We start from the raw sequence: 21,863 nt of genomic DNA on the forward strand, positions 1-21,863 counted from the left end.
ATCCTGTCCCTCATCCCTCCCCTGCATTCCCTCTCCCTCATCCCTCATCCCTCCCCTACAGACCCTCTCCCTCAACCCCCCCTACAGACCCTCTCCCTCATCCCTCCCCTGCATTCCCTGTCCCTCATCCCTCCCCTGAATTCCCTGTCCCTCATCCCTCCCCTACAGACCCTCTCACTCAACCCTCCTCTACAGACTCCCTCATCCCTCCCCTACAGACCCTCTCCCTCATCCCTCCCCTACAGACCCTCCCCCTCAACCCTCCCCTACAGACTCCCTCATCCCTCCCCTACAGACCCTGTCCCTCATCCCTCCCCTGCATTCCCTCTCCCTCATCCCTCATTCCTCCCCTACAGACCCTCTCCCTCAACCCTCCCCTACAGACCCTCTCCCTCATCCCTCCCCTGCATTCCCTCTCCCTCATCCCTCCCCTGCATTCCCTGTCGCTCATCCCTCCCTGCATTCCCTCTCCCTCATCCCTCCCCTGCATTCCCTCTCCCTCATCCCTCATCCCTCCCCTACAGACCCTCTCCCTCAACCCTCCCCTACAGACCCTCTCCCTCATCCCTCCCCTGCATTCCCTCTCCCTCATCCCTCCCCTGCATTCCCTCTCCCTCATCCCTCCCCTGCATTCCCTCTCCCTCATCCCTCCCTGCATTCCCTCTCCCTCATTCCTCCCCTGCATTCCCTCTCCCTCATCCCTCATCCCTCCCCTACAGACCCTCTCCCTCAACCCTCCCCTACAGACCCTCTCCCTCATCCCTCCCTGCATTCCCTCTCCCTCATCCCTCCCCTGCATTCCCTCTCCCTCATCCCTCATCCCTCCCCTGCATTCCCTGTCCCTCATCCCTCCCCTGCATTCCCTCTCCCTCATCACTCCCCTGCATTCCCTCTCCCTCATCCCTCCCTGCATTCCCTCTCCATCATCCCTCCCCTACAGACCCTGTCCCTCATCCCTCCCCTGCATTCCCTCTCCCTCATCCCTCCCCTACAGACCCTCTCCCTCAACCCTCCCCTACAGACTCCCTCATCCCTCCCCTACAGATCCTGTCCCTCATCCCTCCCCTGCATTCCCTCTCCCTCATCCCTCATCCCTCCCCTACAGACCCTCTCCCTCAACCCCCCCTACAGACCCTCTCCCTCATCCCTCCCCTGCATTCCCTGTCCCTCATCCCTCCCCTGAATTCCCTGTCCCTCATCCCTCCCCTACAGACCCTCTCACTCAACCCTCCTCTACAGACTCCCTCATCCCTCCCCTACAGACCCTCTCCCTCATCCCTCCCCTACAGACTCCCTCATCCCTCCCCGGCATTCCCTCTCCCTCATCCCTCCCCTACAGACCCTCTCCCTCAACCCTCCCCTACAGACTCCCTCATCCCTCCCCTACAGACCCTGTCCCTCATCCCTCCCCTGCATTCCCTCTCCCTCATCCCTCATCCATCCCCTACAGATCCTCTCCCTCAACCCTCCCCTACAGACACTTTCCCTCATCCCTCCCCTGCATTCCCTGTCCCTCATCCCTCCCCTGCATTCCCTGTCCCTCATCGCTCCCCTACAGACCCTCTCCCTCAACCCTCCTCTACAGACTCCCTCATCCCTCCCCAACAGACCCTGTCCCTCATCCCTCCTCTACAGACTCCCTCATCCCTCCCCTGCATTCCCTCTCCCTCATCCCTCCTCTGCAGACCCTGTCCCTCATCCCACCTCTGCATTCCCTCTCCCTCATCCATCCCCTGCATTCCCTCTCCCTCATCCCTCCCTGCATTCCCTCTCCCTCATTCCTCCCCTACAGACCCTGTCCCTCATCCCTCCCCTGCATTCCCTCTCCCTCATCCCTCCCCTACAGACCCTGTCCCTCATCCCTCCCCTGCATTCCCTGTCCCTCATCTCTCCCCTGTATTCTTTCTCCCTCATCCCTCCCCTACAGACCCTGTCCCTCATCCCTCCCCTGCATTCCTTGTCCCTCATCCCTCCCCTGCATTCCCTCTCCCTCATCCCTCCCCTACAGACCCTGTACCTCATCCCTCCCCTGCATTCCCTGTCCCTCATCTCTCCCCTGCATTCTCTCTCCCTTATCCCTCCCCTGCATTCCCTCTCCCTCAACCCTCCCCTACAGACCCTGTCCCTCATCCCTCCCTTGCATTCCCTCTCCCTCATCCCTCCCCTGAATTCCCTCTCCCTCATCCCTCCCTGCATTCCCTCTCCCTCATCCCTCTCCTACAGACCCTGTCCCTCATCCCTCCCCTGCATTCCCTCTCCCTCATCCCTCCCCTACAGACCCTCCCCCTCAACCCTCCCCTACAGACTCCCTCATCCCTCCCCTACAGACCCTGTCCCTCATCCCTCCCCTGCATTCCCTCTCCCTCATCCCTCATTCCTCCCCTACAGACCCTCTCCCTCAACCCTCCCCTACAGACCCTCTCCCTCATCCCTCCCCTGCATTCCCTCTCCCTCATCCCTCCCCTGCATTCCCTGTCGCTCATCCCTCCCTGCATTCCCTCTCCCTCATCCCTACCCTGCATTCCCTCGCCCTCATCCCTCATCCCTCCCCTACAGACCCTCTCCCTCAACCCTCCCCTACAGACCCTCTCCCTCATCCCTCCCCTGCATTCCCTCTCCCTCATCCCTCCCCTGCATTCCCTCTCCCTCATCCCTCCCCTGCATTCCCTCTCCCTCATCCCTCCCTGCATTCCCTCTCCCTCATTCCTCCCCTGCATTCCCTCTCCCTCATCCCTCATCCCTCCCCTACAGACCCTCTCCCTCAACCCTCCCCTACAGACCCTCTCCCTCATCCCTCCCTGCATTCCCTCTCCCTCATCCCTCCCCTGCATTCCCTCTCCCTCATCCCTCATCCCTCCCCTACAGACCCTCTCCCTCAACCCTCCCCTACAGACCCTCTCCCTCATCCCTCCCCTACATTCCCTCTCCCTCATCCCTCCCCTGCATTCCCTCTCCCTCATCCCTCCCCTGCATTCCCTCTCCCTCATCCCTCCCTGCATTCCCTCTCCCTCATCCCTCATCCCTCCCCTACAGACCCTCTCCCTCAACCCTCCCCTACAGACCCTCTCCCTCATCCCTCCCCTTCATTCCCTCTCCCTCATCCCTCCCCTGCATTCCCTCTCCCTCATCCCTCCCCTACAGACCCTCTCCCTCAACCCTCCCCTACAGACCCTCTCCCTCATCCCTCCCCTGCATTCCCTCTCCCTCATCCCTCATCCCTCCCCTACAGACCCTCTCCCTCATCCCTCCCCTGCATTCCCTCTCCCTCATCCCTCCCCTGCATTCCCTCTCCCTCATCCCTCCCCTGCATTCCCTCTCCCTCATCCCTCCTCTGCATTCCTTCTCCCTCATCCCTCCCCTGCATTCCCTCTCCCTCATCCCTCCCCTGCATTCCCTCTCCCTCATCCCTCCCCTACAGACCCTCTCCCTCAACCCTCCCCTACAGACTCCCTCATCCCTCCCCTACAGACCCTGTCCCTCATCCCTCCCCTACAGATTCCCTCATCCCTCCCCTGCATTCCCTCTCCCTCATCCCTCCCCTGCATTCCCTCTCCCTCATCCCTCCCCTACAGACCCTGTCGCTCATCCCTCCCCTACAGACTCCCTCATCCCTCCCCTGCAATCCCTCTCCCTCATCCCTCCCCTGCATTCCCTCTCCCTCATCCCTCCCCTGCATTCCCTGTCCTTCATCCCTCCCCTACAGACATCTCCCTCAACCCTCCCCTACAGACTCCCTCATCGCTCCCCTACAGACCCTCTCCCTCATCCCTCCCCTGCATTCCCTCTCCCTCATCCCTCCCCTGCATTCCCTCTCCCTCATCCCTCCCTTACTGACCCTGTCCCTCATCCCTCCCCTGCATTCCCTCTCCTTCATCCCTGCCTGCATTCCCTCTCCCTCATCCCTCCCCTGCATTCCCTCTCCCTCATCCCTCCCCTACAGACTCCCTTATCCCTCCCCTACAGACCCTCTCCCTTATCCCTCCCCTACAGACCCTCTCCCTCAACTCTCCCCTGCATTCCCTCTCCCTCATCCCTCCCCTACAGACCCTGTCCCTCATCCCTCTCCTGCAGACCCTCTCCCTCAAACCTCCCCTACAGACCCTCTCCCTCATCCCTCCCCGATAGACCCTCTCCCTCATCCCTCCCCTACATTCCCTCTCCCTCATCACTCCCCTACAGACCCTCTCCCTTATCTCTCCCCTACAGACCCTCTCCCTCATCCCTCCCCTACAGACCCTCTCCCTCATCCCTCGCCTACATTCCCTCTCCCTCATCCCTCCCCTCTCTGCACCCCTCTGTACCGCTCACTCTCTCTCCCACCTCCCCTCTCGTTCCATCTCTCCCTGCCCCCTCTTTTCACCCTCTCTCCCCCCACGGCCACCCTCCCGCCCGCTATTCCCCTCCCTCCCTCGTCTCCTCATCTCTATCTCACCTCTCTACCCGTTCCCCACCCCCCCCCCGACCCACTCTGTCGCCGTCACCCGCTCCCCTCTCCCCCTCATTCCCTGCCCTCCCCCGGCCACCCTTATCTCTCTCGACCACCCTCCCGCACACACTCAATCTCCACCCACCCCGCACCCCGCCGCACTTCCTGACGCTGCTCTCGGTTCCTCTCTGCAGCAGACCTTCACCTGCTGTTTGCTGCAGTTGGTCAGACACCCCCCCCCCCCCCACTGCCAAACTTGTCAACGCCGGCTTCCTCTGACAACGGTTGCTTCCCCTTTCTGGGCTCAGAGACGCAGAGAATCGGCGACAGGATGGACGACAGCGAGACTTACATGAACGTGAAGATTGCAAAGACGGACTCGCGGTCTCCGTCCTGGGGTGAGAGGGGCGGAGGGAGGGAAATTTGCTCTGCGTTTGTCCGTGGGAGTGTCTGATGGGACGGTGCGGAGGGAGATTCACTCTGTGTCTGACCCCGGGAGTGTGTGATGGGACGGTGCGGAGGGACATTCACTCTGTGTCTGACCCCGGGAGTGTGTGATGGGACGGTGCGGAGGGAGATTCACTCTGTGTCTGATCCCGGGAGTGTGTGATGGGACGGTGCGGAGGGAGATTCACTCTGTGTCTGACCCCGGGAGTGTGTGATGGGACGGTGCGGAGGGAGATTCACTCTGTGTCTGACCCCGGGAGTGTGTGATGGGACGGTGCGGAGGGACATTCACTCTGTCTGACCCCGGGAGTGTGTGTGTATCTCGGCCTGAAACGTCGACTGCACCTCTTCCTAGAGATGCTGCCCGGCCTGCTGCGTTCACCAGCAACTTTGATGTGTGCAGCCTCTCCTCTTGTAGGCTTATCTACATATTGTGTCAGGAAACTTTCCTGAACACACCTAACAAACTCCACCCCACCTAAACCCCTCACGCTAGGGAAATGCCAATCGATAGCTGGGAAGTTAAAATCTCCCACTTCAACAACCCTCTTATTATTACTCCTTTCCAGAATCTGTCTCTCTATCTGCTCCCTGAGGTTCCTGTTACTATTGGGTGGTCTATAAAAAACACCCAGTAAAGTTATTGACCCCTTCCTGTTTCTAACTTGCACCCACAGAGACTCAGTAGACAATCCCTCCATGTCTTCCTCCTTTTCTGCAGCCATGACACTATCTCTGATCAACAGTGCCAGTCCCCACCTCTTTTACCTCCCTCCCTGTCCTTTCTGAAACATCTAAAGCCTGGCACTTGACGTAATTATTCCTGCCCCTGAGCCATCCAAGTCTCTGTAAATGGCCACAACATCATAGATTCAAGTGCTGATCCAGGCTCTAAACTCACCCGCTTTGTTCATGATACTCCTTGCATTAAAATAGACAGATCTCAAACCATCAGTCTGAGCACATCCCTTCTCTATCACCTGCCTATCCTCCCTCTCACACTGTCTACAAGCTTTCTCTTTTTGTGAGCCAACCTCCCTTTCCGCCGTCACTCCAGTTCGGTTCCCACCACCCCAGCAGCCATTCTGGTTTAAGTTCTCCACAGGATGCTGCCTGGATTACGGGGTGCAAAGGGGATTCACCAGGATTCTGCCTGGATTAGAGACGGTGCAGAGATTTACCAGGATGCTGTCTGGATTAGAGAGGGTGCAGAGGAGATTCACCAGGACGCTGCCTGGATTAGACAGGGTGCAGAGGAGATTCACCAGGATGCTGCCTGGATTAGAGAGGGTGCAGAGGAGATTCACCAGAATGCTGCCTGGATTAGAGAGGGTGCAGAGGAGATTCACCAGGATGCTGTCTGGATTAGAGAGGATGCAGAGGAGATTCATCAGGATGCTGCCTGGATTAGAGAGGGTGCAGAGGAGATTCACCAGGATGCTGCCTGGATTAGAGAGGGTGCAGAGGAGATTCACCAGGATGCTGTTTGGATTAGAGAGGGTGCAGAGGAGATTCACCGGGACACTGCCTGGATTAGAGAGGGTGCAAAGGGGATTCACCAGGATTCTGCCTGGATTAGAGACGGTGCAGAGATTTACCAGGATGCTGTCTGGATTAGAGAGGGTGCAGAGGAGATTCACCAGGACGCTGCCTGGATTAGACAGGGTGCAGAGGAGATTCACCAGGATGCTGCCTGGATTAGAGAGGGTGCAGAGGAGATTCACCAGGATGCTGCCTGGATTAGAGAGGGTGCAGAGGAGATTCACCAGGATGCTGTCTGGATTAGAGAGGGTGCAGAGGAGATTCATCAGGATGCTGCCTGGATTAGAGAGGGTGCAGAGGAGATTCACCAGGATGCTGCCTGGATTAGAGAGGGTGCAGAGGAGATTCACCGGGACGCTGCCTGGATTAGAGAGGGTGCAGAGGAGAAGGATGCTGCCTGGATTAGAGAGGGTGCAGAGGAGATTCACCAGGACGCTGCCTGGATTAGAGAGGGTGCAGAGGAGATTCACCAGGATGCTGCCTGGATTAGAGAGGGTGCAGAGGAGATTCACCAGGATGCTGTCTGGATTAGAGAGGGTGCGGAGAAGATTCAGCAGGACGCTGCCTGGATTAGAGAGGGTGCAGAGGAGATTCACCAGGACGCTGCCTGGATTAGAGAGGGTGCAGAGGAGATTCACCAGGACGCTGCCTGGATTAGAGAGGGTGCAGAGGAGATTCACCAGGATGCTGTCGAGATTAGAGAGGGTACAGAGGAGATTCACCAGGACGCTGCCTGGATTAGAGAGAGTGCAGAGGAGATTCACCAGGACGCTGCCTGGATTAGAGAGGGTGCAGAGGAAATTCACCAGGATGCTGCCTGGATTAGAGAGCATGTCTAATGAGGAGAGGTTGAGTGAGCTCGGGCTTTTCTCTTTGGAGCGAAGGAGGATGAGAGGTGACTTGATAGAGGTGTACAAGATGATAAGTGACGTAGATCGAGTGGACAGTTGAGACTTTTTCTGGAGGGAGGGTGGAAATGGCTAACACGAGGGGCATAATTTCTTGGTGATTGGACGTAAGTATAAGGGGGATATCAGAGGTGGTTTACTTTACACAGAGAGTGGTGGGTGTGTGGAACGCCCTGATGGCAGGTACATCAGGGATTTTTAAGAGACTCTCAGATAGACACCTGGATGACAGGAAAATGGAGAGAGGGTTAGATTGAGATTAGAGTAGGTTAATATTTTGGCACCACATCGAGGGTCGAAGGACCTGTACGGTATTGTAATGTTTGAACATAGAACCTGTGTTAAAAACCTCCCTCTGACATCCCCCCCCCCACCTATACTTTCTTCCGATCACCAAGAAATTATGCCCCCCTCTTTATTAGTCATTTTCACCCTCCATCGGGAAAATGTCTCTGGCTGTCCAGCCTTAAAAATACTCCCCCTTGTATTAGACATTCCCACCCCCACCCCAGCCTATTGAGCTGGAAGGGGTACAGAGAGAGATTTTGGAGGCTGCTGCCGGCTCTCGAGGGCGAGAGTTACAGTAAGGGGGATAGGTAGCGTAGGATTTTGATCCTTGGAGGGCAGACGACCGAGAGATGACTTTGCAGGTGCATAGTAAATTATGAGCGCCATAGTCAAGCTGGACAGGGATCTTCCAAAGGGAGCACAGTTTTCAGGAGAGAAGGGGCAAGGTCTAAAAAGGGACTCGAGGGAGATGGTTTTCACACAGAGGATGGAGAGAATACAGAATAGACCGAGCTGCTGGAGGAAGAATCCTGTGCAGGTAGATTAACAGCATTCAAAAGGCCTTTCCATGGACGGGGATTTAAGGATTAATGATGATCTTTGTCACAAGTACGTCAACCGGAGAGTGAGATGTGTCGCTGGCGTCAGCGAGGATTGTGCAGACAAGGCATAGCATGGCTACGAGTTGTGAAAAAGATCATCTTTAATCTTTGAACCTCTCCCTATCGAAAGGCTTTTGGACTGTGGGAGGAAACTGGAGTGCACGCGGGAGGTCGCGTGGCCGGGGGGAGGGGTGGGGAACACACAAGCTCCTTACTGACAGCAGGGGGAATGAAACCTCGATCGGTGATTGCTGGCCACGGGAAATGTTGGCATGGACCAGCTGGGCCATCTTGTATGACCAAGTCCCTTTGCTTCCTTTCACAGAGAAGGATCCCACAGCGACTTGAAAAGGACTTTTCTCCACAAGCGTTAAGAGCAATGTTTCAGTAACTTGTAATCACTCAAAATAAATAAATTTCTTAATCCATCGGTGTCATGGTGTATCTCCAGACCCAAGCACGGGATCACACAGAGACCCGGAAGGGTTAAACAAAAATAGGAATTTTATTACCCAGAGAGACAAATAAGTTCTTGGATAACAAGGTCTAAGGCATTTAACAAGGTTCCACATGGTAGGCTTATTCAGAAAGTCAGAAGGCATGGGATCCAGGGAAGTTTGGCCAGGTGGATTCAGAATTGTCTTGCCTGCCGAAGGCAGAGGGTGGTGGTGGAGGGAGTACATTTAGACTGGAGGAATGTGACTAGTGGTGTCCCACAAGGATCTGGTCTGGGACCTCTACTTTTCGTGATTTTTATTAACAACCTGGATGTGGGGGTAGAAGGGTGTGTTGGCAAGTTTGCAGACGACACAAAGGTTGGTGCTGTTGTAGATAGTGTAGAGGATTGTCGAAGATTGCAGAGAGGCATCGACAGGATGCAGAAGTGGGCTGAGAAATGGCAGATGGTGTTCAACCCGGAGAAGTGTGAGGTGGTACACTCTGGAAGGACAAACTCCAAGGCAGAGTACAAAGTAAATGGCAGGATACTTGGTAGTGTGGAGGAGCAGAGGGATCTCGTGGTACATGTCCACGGATCCCTGAAAGTTGCCTCACAGGTAGATAGGGTAGTTAAGAAATCTTATGGGGTGTTAGCTTTCATAAGTCGAGGGATAGAGTTTAAGAGTTGCGATGTAATGATGCAGCTCTATAAAACTCTGGTTAGGCCACACTTGGAGTACTGTGTCCAGTTCTGGTCGCCTCACTATAGGAAGGATGTGGAAGCATTGGAAAGGGTACAGAGGAGATTTACCAGGATGCTGCCTGGTTTAGAGAGTATGCATTATGATCAGAGATTAAGGGAGCTAGGGCTTTACTCTTTGGAGAGAAGGAGGATGAGAGGAGATATGATAGAGGTGTACAAGATAATAAGAGGAATAGATAGAGTAGATAGCCAGCACCTCTTCCCCAGGGCACCACTGCTCAATACAAGAGGACATGGCTTTAAGGTAAGGGGTGGGAAGTTCAATGGGGATATTAGAGGAAGGTTTTTTACTCAGAGAGTGGTTGGTGCGTGGAATGCACTGCCTGAGTCAGTGGTGGAGGCAGATACACTAGTGAAGTTTAAGAGACTACTAGACAAGTATATGGAGGAATTTAAGGTGGGGGGTTATATAGGAGGCAGGGTTTGAAGGTCAGCACAACATTGTGGGCCGAAGGGCCTGTACTCTGCTGTACTATTCTATCTTCTATGTTCTATGACTCGACGCTACTGACGTTACTACTGCTGAGGTCTATCTAAGTCTCCCTGCAGTCTCTCTGTTTCCTTAACACTACCCGCTCCTCCACCTATCTTTGCATCATTGGCAAATTTAGCCACAAATCCATTAATACCATTGTCCAAACAATTGACATATGTTGTGAAAAGCAGCGGTCCCAATACCGACCCCCTGTGGAACTCTGCTGGTAACCGGCAGCCAGCCAGAACAGGATCGCTTGATTCCCACTCTCTGTTTTCTGCCGACCAGCCATGCTCCACCCACTCTAGTAACTTCCCTGTAATTCCATGGGCTCTTATCTTGCTAAGCAGCGTCGTGTGCGGCACCTTGTTAAAAGCCTTCTGAAAATCCAAGTACACCACATCTACTACATCTCCTTTGTCTACCCTGCTTGTAATTTCCTCAAAGAATTGCAGTCGGTTTGTCAGGCAGGATTTTCCTTTCTGGAAACCATGCTGGCTTTGACCTATCTTGTCCTGTGCCTCCAGGTACTCTGTAATCTCATCCCTAACAATTGATTCCAACAACTTCCCAGCAACTGATGTCAGACTAACAGATCTATAGTTTCCTTTCTGCTGACTCCCACCCTTCTTAAATAGCAGAGTAACATTTGCAACTTTCCACTCATCCAGTACAATGCCAGGATCTATTGATTCTTGAAATATCACTGTTAATGCCTCCGCAATCTCTCCAGCTACTTCCTTCAGAACCCGAGGGTGCATTCCATCAGGTCCAGGAGATTTATCCACCCTCAGACCATTAAGCTTCCTGAGCACCTTTTCAGTCGTAATTTTCACTGCACAAACTTCACTTCCCTGACGCTCTTGAATGTCCGGTATACTGCAGATGTCTTCCACTGTGAAGACTGATGAAAAATATGCATTCAGTTCCTCTACACGAGGAATTCTGCAGATGCTGGAAATTCAAGCAACACACATCAAAGTTGCTGGTGAACGCAGCAGGCCAGGCAGCATCTCTAGGAAGAGGTACAGTCGAGTTTTCGGGCCGAGACCCTTCGTCAGGACTAACTGAAGGAAGAGTTAGTAAGAGATTTGAAAGTGGGAGAGGGAGGGGGAGATCCGAAATGACAGGAGAAGACAGGAGGGGGAGGGATGGAGCCAAGAGCTGGACAGGTGATAGGCAAAAGGGATACGAGAGGGTCATGGGACAGGAGGCCCAGGGAGAAGGAAACAGGAGAGGGGGGGACCCAGAGGAATGGCAAGGGGTATAGTCAGAGGGACAGAGGGAGAAAAAAGAGAGAGAGAGATAGAATGTGTGTATATAAATAAATAACGGATGGGGTACGAGGGGGAGGTGGGGCCTTAGCGGAAGTTAGAGAAGTCGATGTTCATGCCAGCAGGTTGGAGGCTACCCAGACGGAATATAAGGTATTGTTCCTCCAACCTGAGTGTGGCTTCATCTTTACAGCAGAGACCTCCTCTACTTGTAATTTACTTATTTTCTTTTATTGTAGTTTTCTAGTAATGTACTTATTTATTTTATCATTATAGTAATTTTTAAAAATACTTTGCACAATACTGCTGTCACAAAACAACAAATTTCATATTGGACAGGACAATGATGATGAATCTAATTTTAATTCCAGAGTTTGCAGTGCACAATTACACAAAGACTGAAAGAGTGAGACACACAGAGACACAGAGACACAGAGACAGAGACCAGAGACACTCATAGAGACACAAGAGAGATAGAGATACTCAGAAAGACAGGGAGACAATCAGAGTGACACAAAGACACTCAGAGAAAGACACACACAGCAAACGACACATAGACAGCAAGATGGGGAGACACATTAGGGCTAGAGAGACACAAAGACAGAGAGACATGGAGACACTCAGAGAGACACAGAGACATAGCAAAAGACGGAGAGAGACACAAACACACAGTGGGAGACAGAGTGGGACGTACAGGTGGGAAGATGTAGTCTCTCTCTACTTCAGAGTCAGCAATTCCTCTCTCACATTAACAACTTCCCTTCAAGCACACAGCGTATGGGTTCCAACATATTAAGACACACACACAGTCAGTCTCTCTCTCTCTCTCTCAGAAACATACACACCACCCCTCCTTGCTCTCCCACATCCCTACGCAATGTCAAATACTGCTTCCATTAGGTGCTTTGCTGTGTTGGAATCAGTTGGTTTTGAGTTCAACTAATAAAGTTTGCATTAGGACGAAAATTGAAGTTACCAACATTTTTAAGGCTTATATTTTCACAACCTGTGGTGTGTGTCTCCACCTGCTGGTAGCAAAGTAGTATAGCAGACACTACGGTTATATGACACGCACGCTGTTTTAATTCTCCTTTTGCCTGTCCCAGGGATGTGGCCTTACCTCAGAGTCAGAGTGTCAGTCTGCACAAGTCACTATCTTGTCTTTGAGGTTTCACATCATCTGCACCCGTTCCTTTGCTTAAACTTTAAAATGCACGACCGCAAGGCACCTCATTCTTAAAACTCCCAAGAGAGCCCAGGGATCAAATGAAGTTCAGGAAGGGCGCGAGAGGTTTATCTCGGCCGGATTGGTGTTGGTGAAGGAGGGGTTAAACTCGGTTCCAGTACGGATCTGGAGAGACACTGGAGTTTGTCAGTCATTGATCTTAAAGAGTGTATTAGACTTTAGTTCAGAGACCTAGACTACGGAGGTCAGGGTGATAAAAGGCATTGGGAAAGGAACTGAAACAGTACCTTTGCACCAGATACACCTAAAAAGCAACTTGGTCTCCGGACCGGTCACGACAGGGGTGAGGCCCGAATTACCGATGGAAGACGTGGAGGTCTTACTCGGTAATGGCCTCGCCGGCGGAGAGGTTTACCCAGCAGTAAGATTGACAAGCCAGCCTGCCAGGACTGAAGACCCGCCCATGGACTCACAGGTTCATCCCGTTTGCGCCGTGAATGGGCGCATGTCCAGAAAGGCTGCCGAAGTGAATATAGATTTAGCTGAGACGTTTCTACCAGCCTTGTACCAGGAGGGGTTAGAAAGTGAGAAGAAGGGGCGTAGTGAAACGGAAGTTGAGGTAGACTTATCATTAGCAAGGAAGGAGATTATACTGGCACAGGAGCGAGACGAGGATCTGATGGTCTTGACGGAGACAGCTCTCTCCGAAGCAGAATTGAAAAGGGAGCCAGTGGGCTATTATGTGAAGGAGGGAGTGCTAATGAGGAAATGGAGACCAAGTACCGTGCTCGCAGATGAGGAATGGGGGGTGATAATGCCGAAAATTTATGGGGCTGAGATTCTTAACCTGGCCCACAAGATACCCCTCGGTGGACACTTTGGGTGAGGAAAACAGTCAAAGAGTTTGACTGGCCGCACGGGAGGAAGGATGCTATTGACTACTATAGACGTGAACTAACACAGTTACAGGCTATTGATATGTTAACAGCTTGCCACAGACCTAGTCGGTGCTGTCAGGAAAATTAATGAGGCTAGGGTGCCACCTGATCAGGGGAAAACCCATTTTGGAAAGATAAGCATGGTGCCGACCAGATGGGGAAGTCTATTGTTTTGGCCAGCTTTGCTGATAAGGTCTCTCCCTTAACCCCCGAACAGAGCACGTACACGTTTGTCCGGATGCCCCGGGGCGATGCCAAGAGACGGTACATGGTGTTGTGGTCACATCAGGTCAGCCTAGTAAGCAGCACCCCTATCGGATGATTAATTCAGTGACAAAAGGGCGAAAGAACGCAGAAGCGTGTATTGACGATTTAGTGGTCTGGAGTGACACGTGGAAGGAGCACATTGTGGCAGTAGAGAAACTGTTTAAACGGCTGTTTGAAGCCAGCCTGACAGTGAACCTCGCAAAATGTGAATTCGACCACGCGAAGGTCACTTATCTGGGATTTGTGGTGGGACAGGGGCAGCTGGCTCCGATGCAGGTTAAGGTGCGGGCTATCTCCGAAGTCCCCACCCCGACAGACAGGAGAGTCCTGAGAAGCTTCTTGGGGATGGTGGGGTACTATCGGAAGTTTTGCAAAAACTTTGTGGATATTACCCTCCCTCTTACTAAGCTCTTGCCAAAGAATGCTAAGTTTGTGTGGGACGACCTGTGTTATATTCGTCCGGGACGGAAACCACTGAGAATTTACACTGATCACAACCCATTAGTGTTTTTGGCCACTACGAAGGATAAAAACGAAAGGTTGCTAAATTGGAGCCTGGTCTTAGAGGATATTAAAATAACACATATAAAAGGCACGTAAAATGTGATTGCTGACTGTCTGTCAAGGTGTTGACAACTTAAAGTTCTCTGTATTAGCCGAATAGCTGATGACCCTGTATATTAGTATGCACCCCCGTAAAAATTCTTTAAAGGATAGGGGTGTGACGAAAAACCAAGTTGTCAGAAGATTGATGCTAATGAGAGAGAGATAAGTGAGACAATGAAGAAACATTCAAAATGCTAATAAGAGAGAGGAGAGAGATTAACGAGAAAGAAACACATTTCAGAATATTGACAGACCGGTTGCTTTGATTCTGAACTGTTTGAAGTTTGATGGACAGGCGATACCCCAGCAGGGGGATAAAAAGGAACAGGTTTGCTAAGGCACGACAGACCCCACGAGATCACGAGATAACGAGACCCTGGAAGAGCGGTGTGCCCCCACAAATGGTGGGAGTTGGAGGTCTGGTTCGAGGGAACCGACCATAGTCTGACTGGGTGACAAGGGACGATCGGCGGGAAACTGGTGTGTGTGTCCGCCCTTGCCTGGGTGCCGGGTTCACCGCAGATTTGCATCTCTCTCTCTCTCTCCCCAACGGCACAACAGCGATTACTGCGAACTGTACTAAGCTGAACTGAACTCTGCGTCACTTGAGACTGATCATTTTACCCCTGGACTGCGATAGAGATTGGTTGATTCCTATTACCCTAGTTCTGTGTACATGTGTGTTTTATCATTGCTAACCTGTTGCATTTATATCCTTACGATTAGAGCACCGTGTTACTTATTTCTTTAATAAAACTTTATCAATTTCCGGTAATCCAGACTCCAACTAGTGGTCCATTTCTGCTGGTTTGGCAACCCAGTTACGGGGTACGTAACAAGTGATACTGCATCTTGTTCCGATTCTTTTTTAGTTTGGCACCACATCCCGGACCCGACCCTGCACACTTTGGTGCTCTGTCTACGCCGTCAGCAGCAGAAACACAGGCAGTCAGGGTTCCTCAAGCCTGACTTTCATCCATTCAATTCAATCCTCAACAGTTTCGGCAGAAGGCCCACCGTGGAAGCAGATGGCTCACTCCCGCTACAAGGGGCATTGATATGTAAGCAATACATTTCAATTACTGTCAATCTCAGAAAGTGAATAAGTAAAGAGATGACTGAGAAGGGAGATAACAGTCTCGGATTAAATGGATTTGGGGTGGTGGGGGCAGCAGATATAGCATTGCCGGACAACGATTGGGAGGGCACGGTAGTTTAGCAGTTAGTGAAACGCTATTTCATGACCAGCGTCACACGTTCAATTCCCGCCGACTTCTGTAAGTTTCCCCAACGACCATCTGGATTTCTCCCTTAATAGCAAAGACCTGTGGGGTTAATAAGTTAATTGGTCACGGGGATGTAATTTGACGGCGCGGGCCGGTCGGATCTTTTGCCGTGTTGTATCTCTCAATACAGATAATTTATAGAATTACTGATATTCATTTAAAGAATTTTTGGAAACATCGTAATTAAGCCCCCACTGAATTCAGTCTTCCCACTTTTCCCACCTCCCCCATATCCCACAAACTCACCGACCTCACCCACCCTTGACAAGTGCCTTTCAAAAGCAAAAATGCTCGGATACAGGAAATCTGAAAATAAGCATCGGGTTCGGTCACATCTCTGGAGAAATGACCATTCATTACCAGTGTCACTGACTCCCAACGTTCCCGCGCTCCAAGACACCACCCTCGCTTAAACACGCACCGCATTCCCCAGTGACATGTCGACAGTTTAACTGAAGAAAGAATTGGACAATGAGATCGACAGAAGTTTATAGGTATTTATGAAGTATTTTATTTGTTTCCTTAAGCAACAACAAAGCAATGGCCTGGATCCATCCAACCAGACGCTGGGGTTTGGGAGCTCCGGCTGAAAGCGGGACACCAGCACGGGGCAGCTCACAACTCGACGTCGCTCTTCAGCAAGGGCTTGACTGAGGACAGCTTGTCATTCCAGTTGAAAGCGCAATAGTTGGGCCATTCGTTACCCTCGAAAGTGATGCGTCGCTCACCGCATAGGTTGGCGTGCTGGAACAGAATCCACACGCCTGCCTTCACCTTATGGGAAGAGACGAGGTTTACGAAGCCGGCTCTCCTCAGATCATTCGTCGTTTCCCTAATGCTGCAGCTTAGGCCGTAAAAGTTGACGTGCTCGTACAGAACGATCTCCGGGTTCTTCAAATCCTCCTTCACCAGCCGCAAAGAGAGAATTTTCTGATCCAGATCGCCCAGACTTGCGTGGTCTCCGGGACCGAGCACCTTGAACGCCCCCGTGAAGTTTTCGCCGGCGTACGCCACCCAGTGCTGGCCGATTACTCTGATCGAGCGGGCAGTATAACCGAAGTTCCGAACAGTAAGGTCGGGAACGTTGTCCACAAAGTCCTTGTCCTTCCCGGTAAAGTCAGGGTTTTCGTAGAGAGTGATTTTACTCATCTTGATACAGCGGTGAGTGCCGTCCACGAGTTTACAGAGGCGCAGCTGAAGCGAGAGTTGTTCCCCGGGTTAAATCTGCTCAGTGTTCGGTCAAACGACCAACAACAGCCATCAGCCAATCACGCTTTAGAGGAGCGGCCCCCTTTGGGAGCGGGCACGTCTGAGAGGCAAAGTTGTTGTTTCGAAGGGTTGTTGAAACTTGGGTGATATCCAATTCCTGTAGCTGGATTGTCAGGGCGGTGCGAGATCAAGGAATTCGGGCAGACTGCTGGAGGTGGGGCCGATCCTTAAGAAGATGTGGACTGCTCAGAACATCAGCGACCAGAGTTTTAACGAGATGCTGGGGTTCCACCGAAGATGCAGGCAGGCGGATTTGTCTGACCAAAGGGGAAAGGGTGATGGAGACAGACAATGCAGAGTTCTCCCGTGTCCGTTTCACTTAGCAACAACGCTTCCCCCTTGGGTACTGCTGAGGTTGGGTGGTAACCTGTGAGGGAAAAAGAACAACATATTGTGTTCAGTGAAATTGAGGTTATGACCAGCTCTGAGGTTAGCGGGGAAGGCGCAGGTCAGGAAGGGGTTGGGGGAGAAAAGACATTCTGTAGCCGCACGAGAGATGGCAAGTTGAAGTTTCCCACCCGGATTTCTTTTTATAGTAGAAAACATAAATGTAAACCAGGTTAATTAATACTAAAGATGTAATGGTATAAAGATGGGGAAATAAAGCTATTCGAGATAGAATTGTGGCTGACCTGGGCGCTGTTAAAATAGAGTTCTGCTGCTGGCCGAATGTTCCTCGTTGTGAAGTTTCACATATCCACGTGTCCGTCAGGCACCTCACGTTGGTGATAGCTGTTCTCCTTCAGAGTGACCAATTCAAAACTTGCATTCCTGTGTCATTGGTCGTAGGTCGTGGAAGCCAGTCCCACACAGCACAGCCGCCAATGACACTGGAATGCTACATTTGAAATGGTAAGAAATGAATATAAAATCAGACGCTTCAAGTACGCAGGTGGAGGTTACTCCGAAAGGGAACAATTATCGCGTATGTGAGATGTCCGATGGACACGTGGAGATTGGAAACTGGATGACGAACAATATGTGGCCAGCAGCAGAAACTCCCTAAGTGTGAAAGGTGAAATGTTTAAGGGAACATCTTCACTGAGAGTATGGTGGGTGTGTGTGGAATGAGTTGCCAGCAGAAGTTCAATTTCAAGATTGATAAGAGATTTGGATAACCACATGTGTGGAAGGGGTAATGTCCAGTACAGGTCACTGGGACTAGGCAGACAAATAGCTTGGCAAGGTCTAGATGGGCCAAATGGCCTGTTTTGTACTGTAGTGCTCAAATAGAAGATGCTAATGTGAAGGAAAACTGCAGGCAAAGTCTAGAAGTAAAGACGTGTATTGCAGCAATGACGACAGCCAAGCTTCAAAAACATCCCGAGTGATATTTTAAAAAAGGACGGAGAGAGAAACCGGGGAATTATAGACCGGTTAGCCTAACGTCGGTGGTGGGGAAACTGCTGGAGTCAGTTATCAAAGATGTGATAACAGCACATTTGGAAAGCGGTGAAATCATCGGACAAAGTCAGCATGGATTTGTGAAAGGAAAATCATGTCTGACGAATCTCATAGAATTTTTTGAGGATCTAACTAGTAGAGTGGATAGGGGAGAACCAGTGGATGTGGTATATTTGGATTTTCAAAAGGCTTTTCACAAGATCCCACACAAGAGATCAGTGTGCAAACTCAAAGCACACGGTATTGGGGGTAAGGTATTATGTGGATAGAGAATTGGTTAGCAGACAGGAAGCAAAGAGTGGGAATAAACGGGACCTTTTCAGAATGGCAGGCAGTGACTAGCGGGGTACCGCAAGGCTCAGTGCTGGGACCCCAGTTGTTTACAATATATATTAATGACTTGGATGAGGGAATTAAATGCAGCATCCCCAAGTTTGCGGATGACACGAAGTTGGGCGGCAGTGTTAGCTGTGAGGAGGATGCTAAGAGGATGCAGGGTGACTTGGATAGGTTAGGTGAGTGGGCAAATTCATGGCAGATGCAATTTAATGTGGATAAATGTGAAGTTATCCACTTTGGTGGCAAAAATAGGAAAACAGATTATTATCTGAATGGTGGCCGATTAGGAAAGGGGGAGGTGCAACGAGACCTGGGTGTCATTATACACCAGTCATTGAAAGTGGGCATGCAGGTACAGCAGGCAGTGAAAAAGGCGAATGGTATGCTGGCATTGGGAGCAAGAGGATTCGAATACAGGAGCAGGGAGGTACTACTGCAGTTGTACAAGGCTTTGGTGTGACCACGCCTGGAGTATTGTGTGCAGTTTTGGTCCCCTAATCTGAGGAAAGACATCCTTGCCATAGAGGGAGTACAGAGAAGGTTCACCAGATTGATTCCTGGGATGGCAGGACTTTCATATGAAGAAAGACTGGATGAACTGGGCTTGTACTCGTTGGAATTTAGAAGATTGAGGGGGGATCTGATTGAAACGCATAAAATCCTAAAGGGATTGGACAGGCTAGATGCAGGAAGATTGTTCCCCATGTTGGGGAAGTCCAGAACGAGGGGTCACAGGTTGAGGATAAAGGGGAAGCCTTTTAGGACTGAGATTAGGAAAAACTTCTTCACACAGAGAGTGGTGAATCTGTGGAATTCTCTGTCAGAGGAAACAGTTGAGGCCGGTTCATTGGCTATATTTAAGAGGGAGTTAGATATGGCCATTGTGGCTAAAGGGATCAGGGGGTATGGGGGGAAGGCTGGTGCAGGGTTCTGAGTTGGATGATCAGCCATGATCATACTGAATGGCGGTGCAGGCTCGAAGGGCCGAATGGCCTACTCCTGCACCTATTTTCTATGTTTCTATGGTCTAACAATGGCAAATGAAAGTTAATGCAGACAAGTGTGAGGTGAAGGGAAATCCAGGGCAAGACTTACAAAGCGACCGCCAAGATTCCTGCAAAGTGGTATCTGGACATAAAGAAAGCTTTTGGCACATTGGCCTTCAAGAAACAAAGTATTGAGTGCAGAAGTTGCTCTGCACTGTCATTTATTTCATCATGGCTGATCCATTTCCCTCTCCGTCGTGATCTTCATCTTTTCACTTCATGCCCTATCTAATCAAACATGGAACACTTTGTTCCCGCTCTGGTTTGAGTAGCTCAAAACAGAACTAATTACCGGTTACCCGGTACAGATCTTGGACATTCGTATCTGACGATATTGTCGCGTTACAAATGCTGCTATTTGTAGCTGCAGATTCAACAGCTCTTTTATCATTATCGTCTCTCCTCCAGGAGTTTCACCTGGAGGTTCTCAAGTAAGTAGGGTAGAGATGCTCCCGACTAATTTCACTTTTAACAATTTATATCTTCAGTTTCCCATAGTTTGCTGCGTTTCTTTCGCTTTCCAGCGCCCAGGTCAGCCACAATTCTATCTCGAATAGCTTTATTTCCCCATCTTTATACCATTACATCTTTAGTATTAATTAACCTGGTTTACATTTATGTTTTCTACTATAAAAAGAAATCCGGGTGGGAAACTTCAACTTGCCATCTCTCGTGCGGCTACAGAATGTCTTTTCTTCCCCAACCCCTTCCTGACCTGCGCCTTCCCCGCTAACCTCAGAGCTGGTCATAACCTCAATTTCACTGAACACAATATGTTGTTCTTTTTCCCTCACAGGTTACCACCCAACCTCAGCAGTACCCAAGGGGGAAGCGTTGTTGCTAAGTGAAACGGACACGGGAGAACTCTGCATTGACTGTCTCCCTCACCCTTTCCCCTTTGGTCAGACAAATCCGCCTGCCTGCATCTTCGGTGGAACCCCAGCATCTCGTTAAAACTCTGGTCGCTGACGTTCTGAGCAGTCCGCATCTTGTTAAGGATCGGCCCCACCTCCAGCAGTCTGCCCGAATTCCTTGATCTCGCACCGCCCTGACAATCCAGCTACAGGAATTGGATATCACCCAAGTTTCAACAACCCTTCGAAACAACAACTTCGCCTCTCAGACGTGGCCCCTCCCAAAGGGGGCCGCTCCTCTAAAGCGTGATTGGCTGATGGCTGTTGTTGGTCGTTTGACCGAACACTGAGTAGCTCCGGAAACAATTCTCGCTTCAGCTGCTCCTCTGTAAACTCGTGGACGGCACTCACCGCTGTATCAAGATGAGTAAAATCACTCTCTACGAAAAGCCCGACTTTACCGGGGAGGACCAGGACTTTGTGGACAACATTCTCCACCTTACTGTTCGGAAATTCGATAATACTGCCCGCTCGATCAGAGTAATCGGCCAGCACTGGGTGGCGTACGCCGGCAAAAACTTCACGGGGGCGTTCAAGGTGCTCGGTCCCGGAGACCACGCATATCTGGGCGAGCTGGATCAGAAAATTCTCTCTTTGCGGCTGGTGAAGGAGGATTTGAAGAACCCGGAGATCGTTCTGTACGAGCACGTCAACTATAAGGGCCAAAGCCGCAGCATTAGGGAAACGACGAATGATCTGAGGAGAGCCGGCTTCGAAAACCTCGTCTCTTCCCATAAGGTGAAGGAAGGCGTGTGGATTCTGTTCCAGCACGCCAACCTATGCGGTGAGCGACTCATCACTTTCGAGGGTAACGAATGGCCCAACTATTGCGATTTCAAGTGGAATGACAAGCTGTCCTCAGTCAAGGCCTTGCTGAAGAGCGACTTCGAGTTGTGAGCTGCCCCGTGCTGGTGTCCCGCTTCATAAATACCTATAACCTTCTGTCGATCTGAGTTGGATGATCAGCCATGATCATAATAAATGGCGGTGCAGTCTCGAAGGGCCGAATGGCCTACTCCTGCACCTATTTTCTATGTTTCTATGATATTATATTGTGCACCGGTTGTTGTCATTGAGAACTGGTTTTGGTGTTAGTCTTCCGCACCATCATTTTATTCAATCATTAGGCAGCTGATAGGTCAGGGGAAAGGTGGGTGGATGGGGGAAGTAAGAAGCTGCGAGGTGAGAGGTAGAAGAGATAAATATCTGAGGAAGGAGAGAAGCGTGGACCGTGGAAGAACGGGATTGAGGAGGGGTATCCGAGGAAGGCGATGGAGACGTGAGGATAAGACAGGTGAGAGGGGAGCCGGAATGGAGAATGGGAGAAGGGGGAGGGGGCAGAAATTCCCGGAAGCTGGGGAAATCTACGCTTCTGCCGTAAGATTAGCGGCCAGGCAGCCGGAAGATGAGGTGTAACTCCTCCAGGAGAGTAGTGTCATCGTGGC

General features: G+C 51.2%; 2 protein-coding genes across 2 annotated transcripts; one reads left to right on the forward strand and one right to left on the reverse strand.

The window, feature by feature from the left end:
* Nucleotides 1–16,061: 16,061 nt before the first annotated feature.
* LOC140208145 (epidermal differentiation-specific protein-like) lies at nucleotides 16,062–16,595 on the reverse strand. The gene has a single exon (XM_072276627.1). It carries the CDS (start codon nucleotides 16,593–16,595, stop codon nucleotides 16,062–16,064), a length of 534 nt encoding a protein of 177 aa, XP_072132728.1.
* Nucleotides 16,596–20,781: 4,186 nt separating this feature from the next.
* On the forward strand, nucleotides 20,782–21,315 carry LOC140208146 (epidermal differentiation-specific protein-like). Its single transcript, XM_072276628.1, has one exon. The coding sequence runs from the start codon at nucleotides 20,782–20,784 to the stop codon at nucleotides 21,313–21,315; it is 534 nt and encodes a 177-aa protein (XP_072132729.1).
* The last annotated feature ends 548 nt before the right edge of the window (nucleotides 21,316–21,863 follow it).

The sequence above is a fragment of the Mobula birostris genome, chromosome 13 (assembly GCF_030028105.1).
Source record: "Mobula birostris isolate sMobBir1 chromosome 13, sMobBir1.hap1, whole genome shotgun sequence".
Taxonomy (NCBI): Eukaryota; Metazoa; Chordata; class Chondrichthyes; order Myliobatiformes; family Myliobatidae; genus Mobula; species Mobula birostris.

Excerpts from the sequence above, each read along its gene's own strand:
- LOC140208146 (XM_072276628.1), top strand. The coding sequence starts at position 20,782 with ATGAGTAAAATCACTCTCTACGAAAAGCCCGACTTTACCGGGGAGGAC.
- LOC140208145 (XM_072276627.1), bottom strand. The coding sequence starts at position 16,595 with ATGAGTAAAATCACTCTCTACGAAAACCCTGACTTTACCGGGAAGGAC.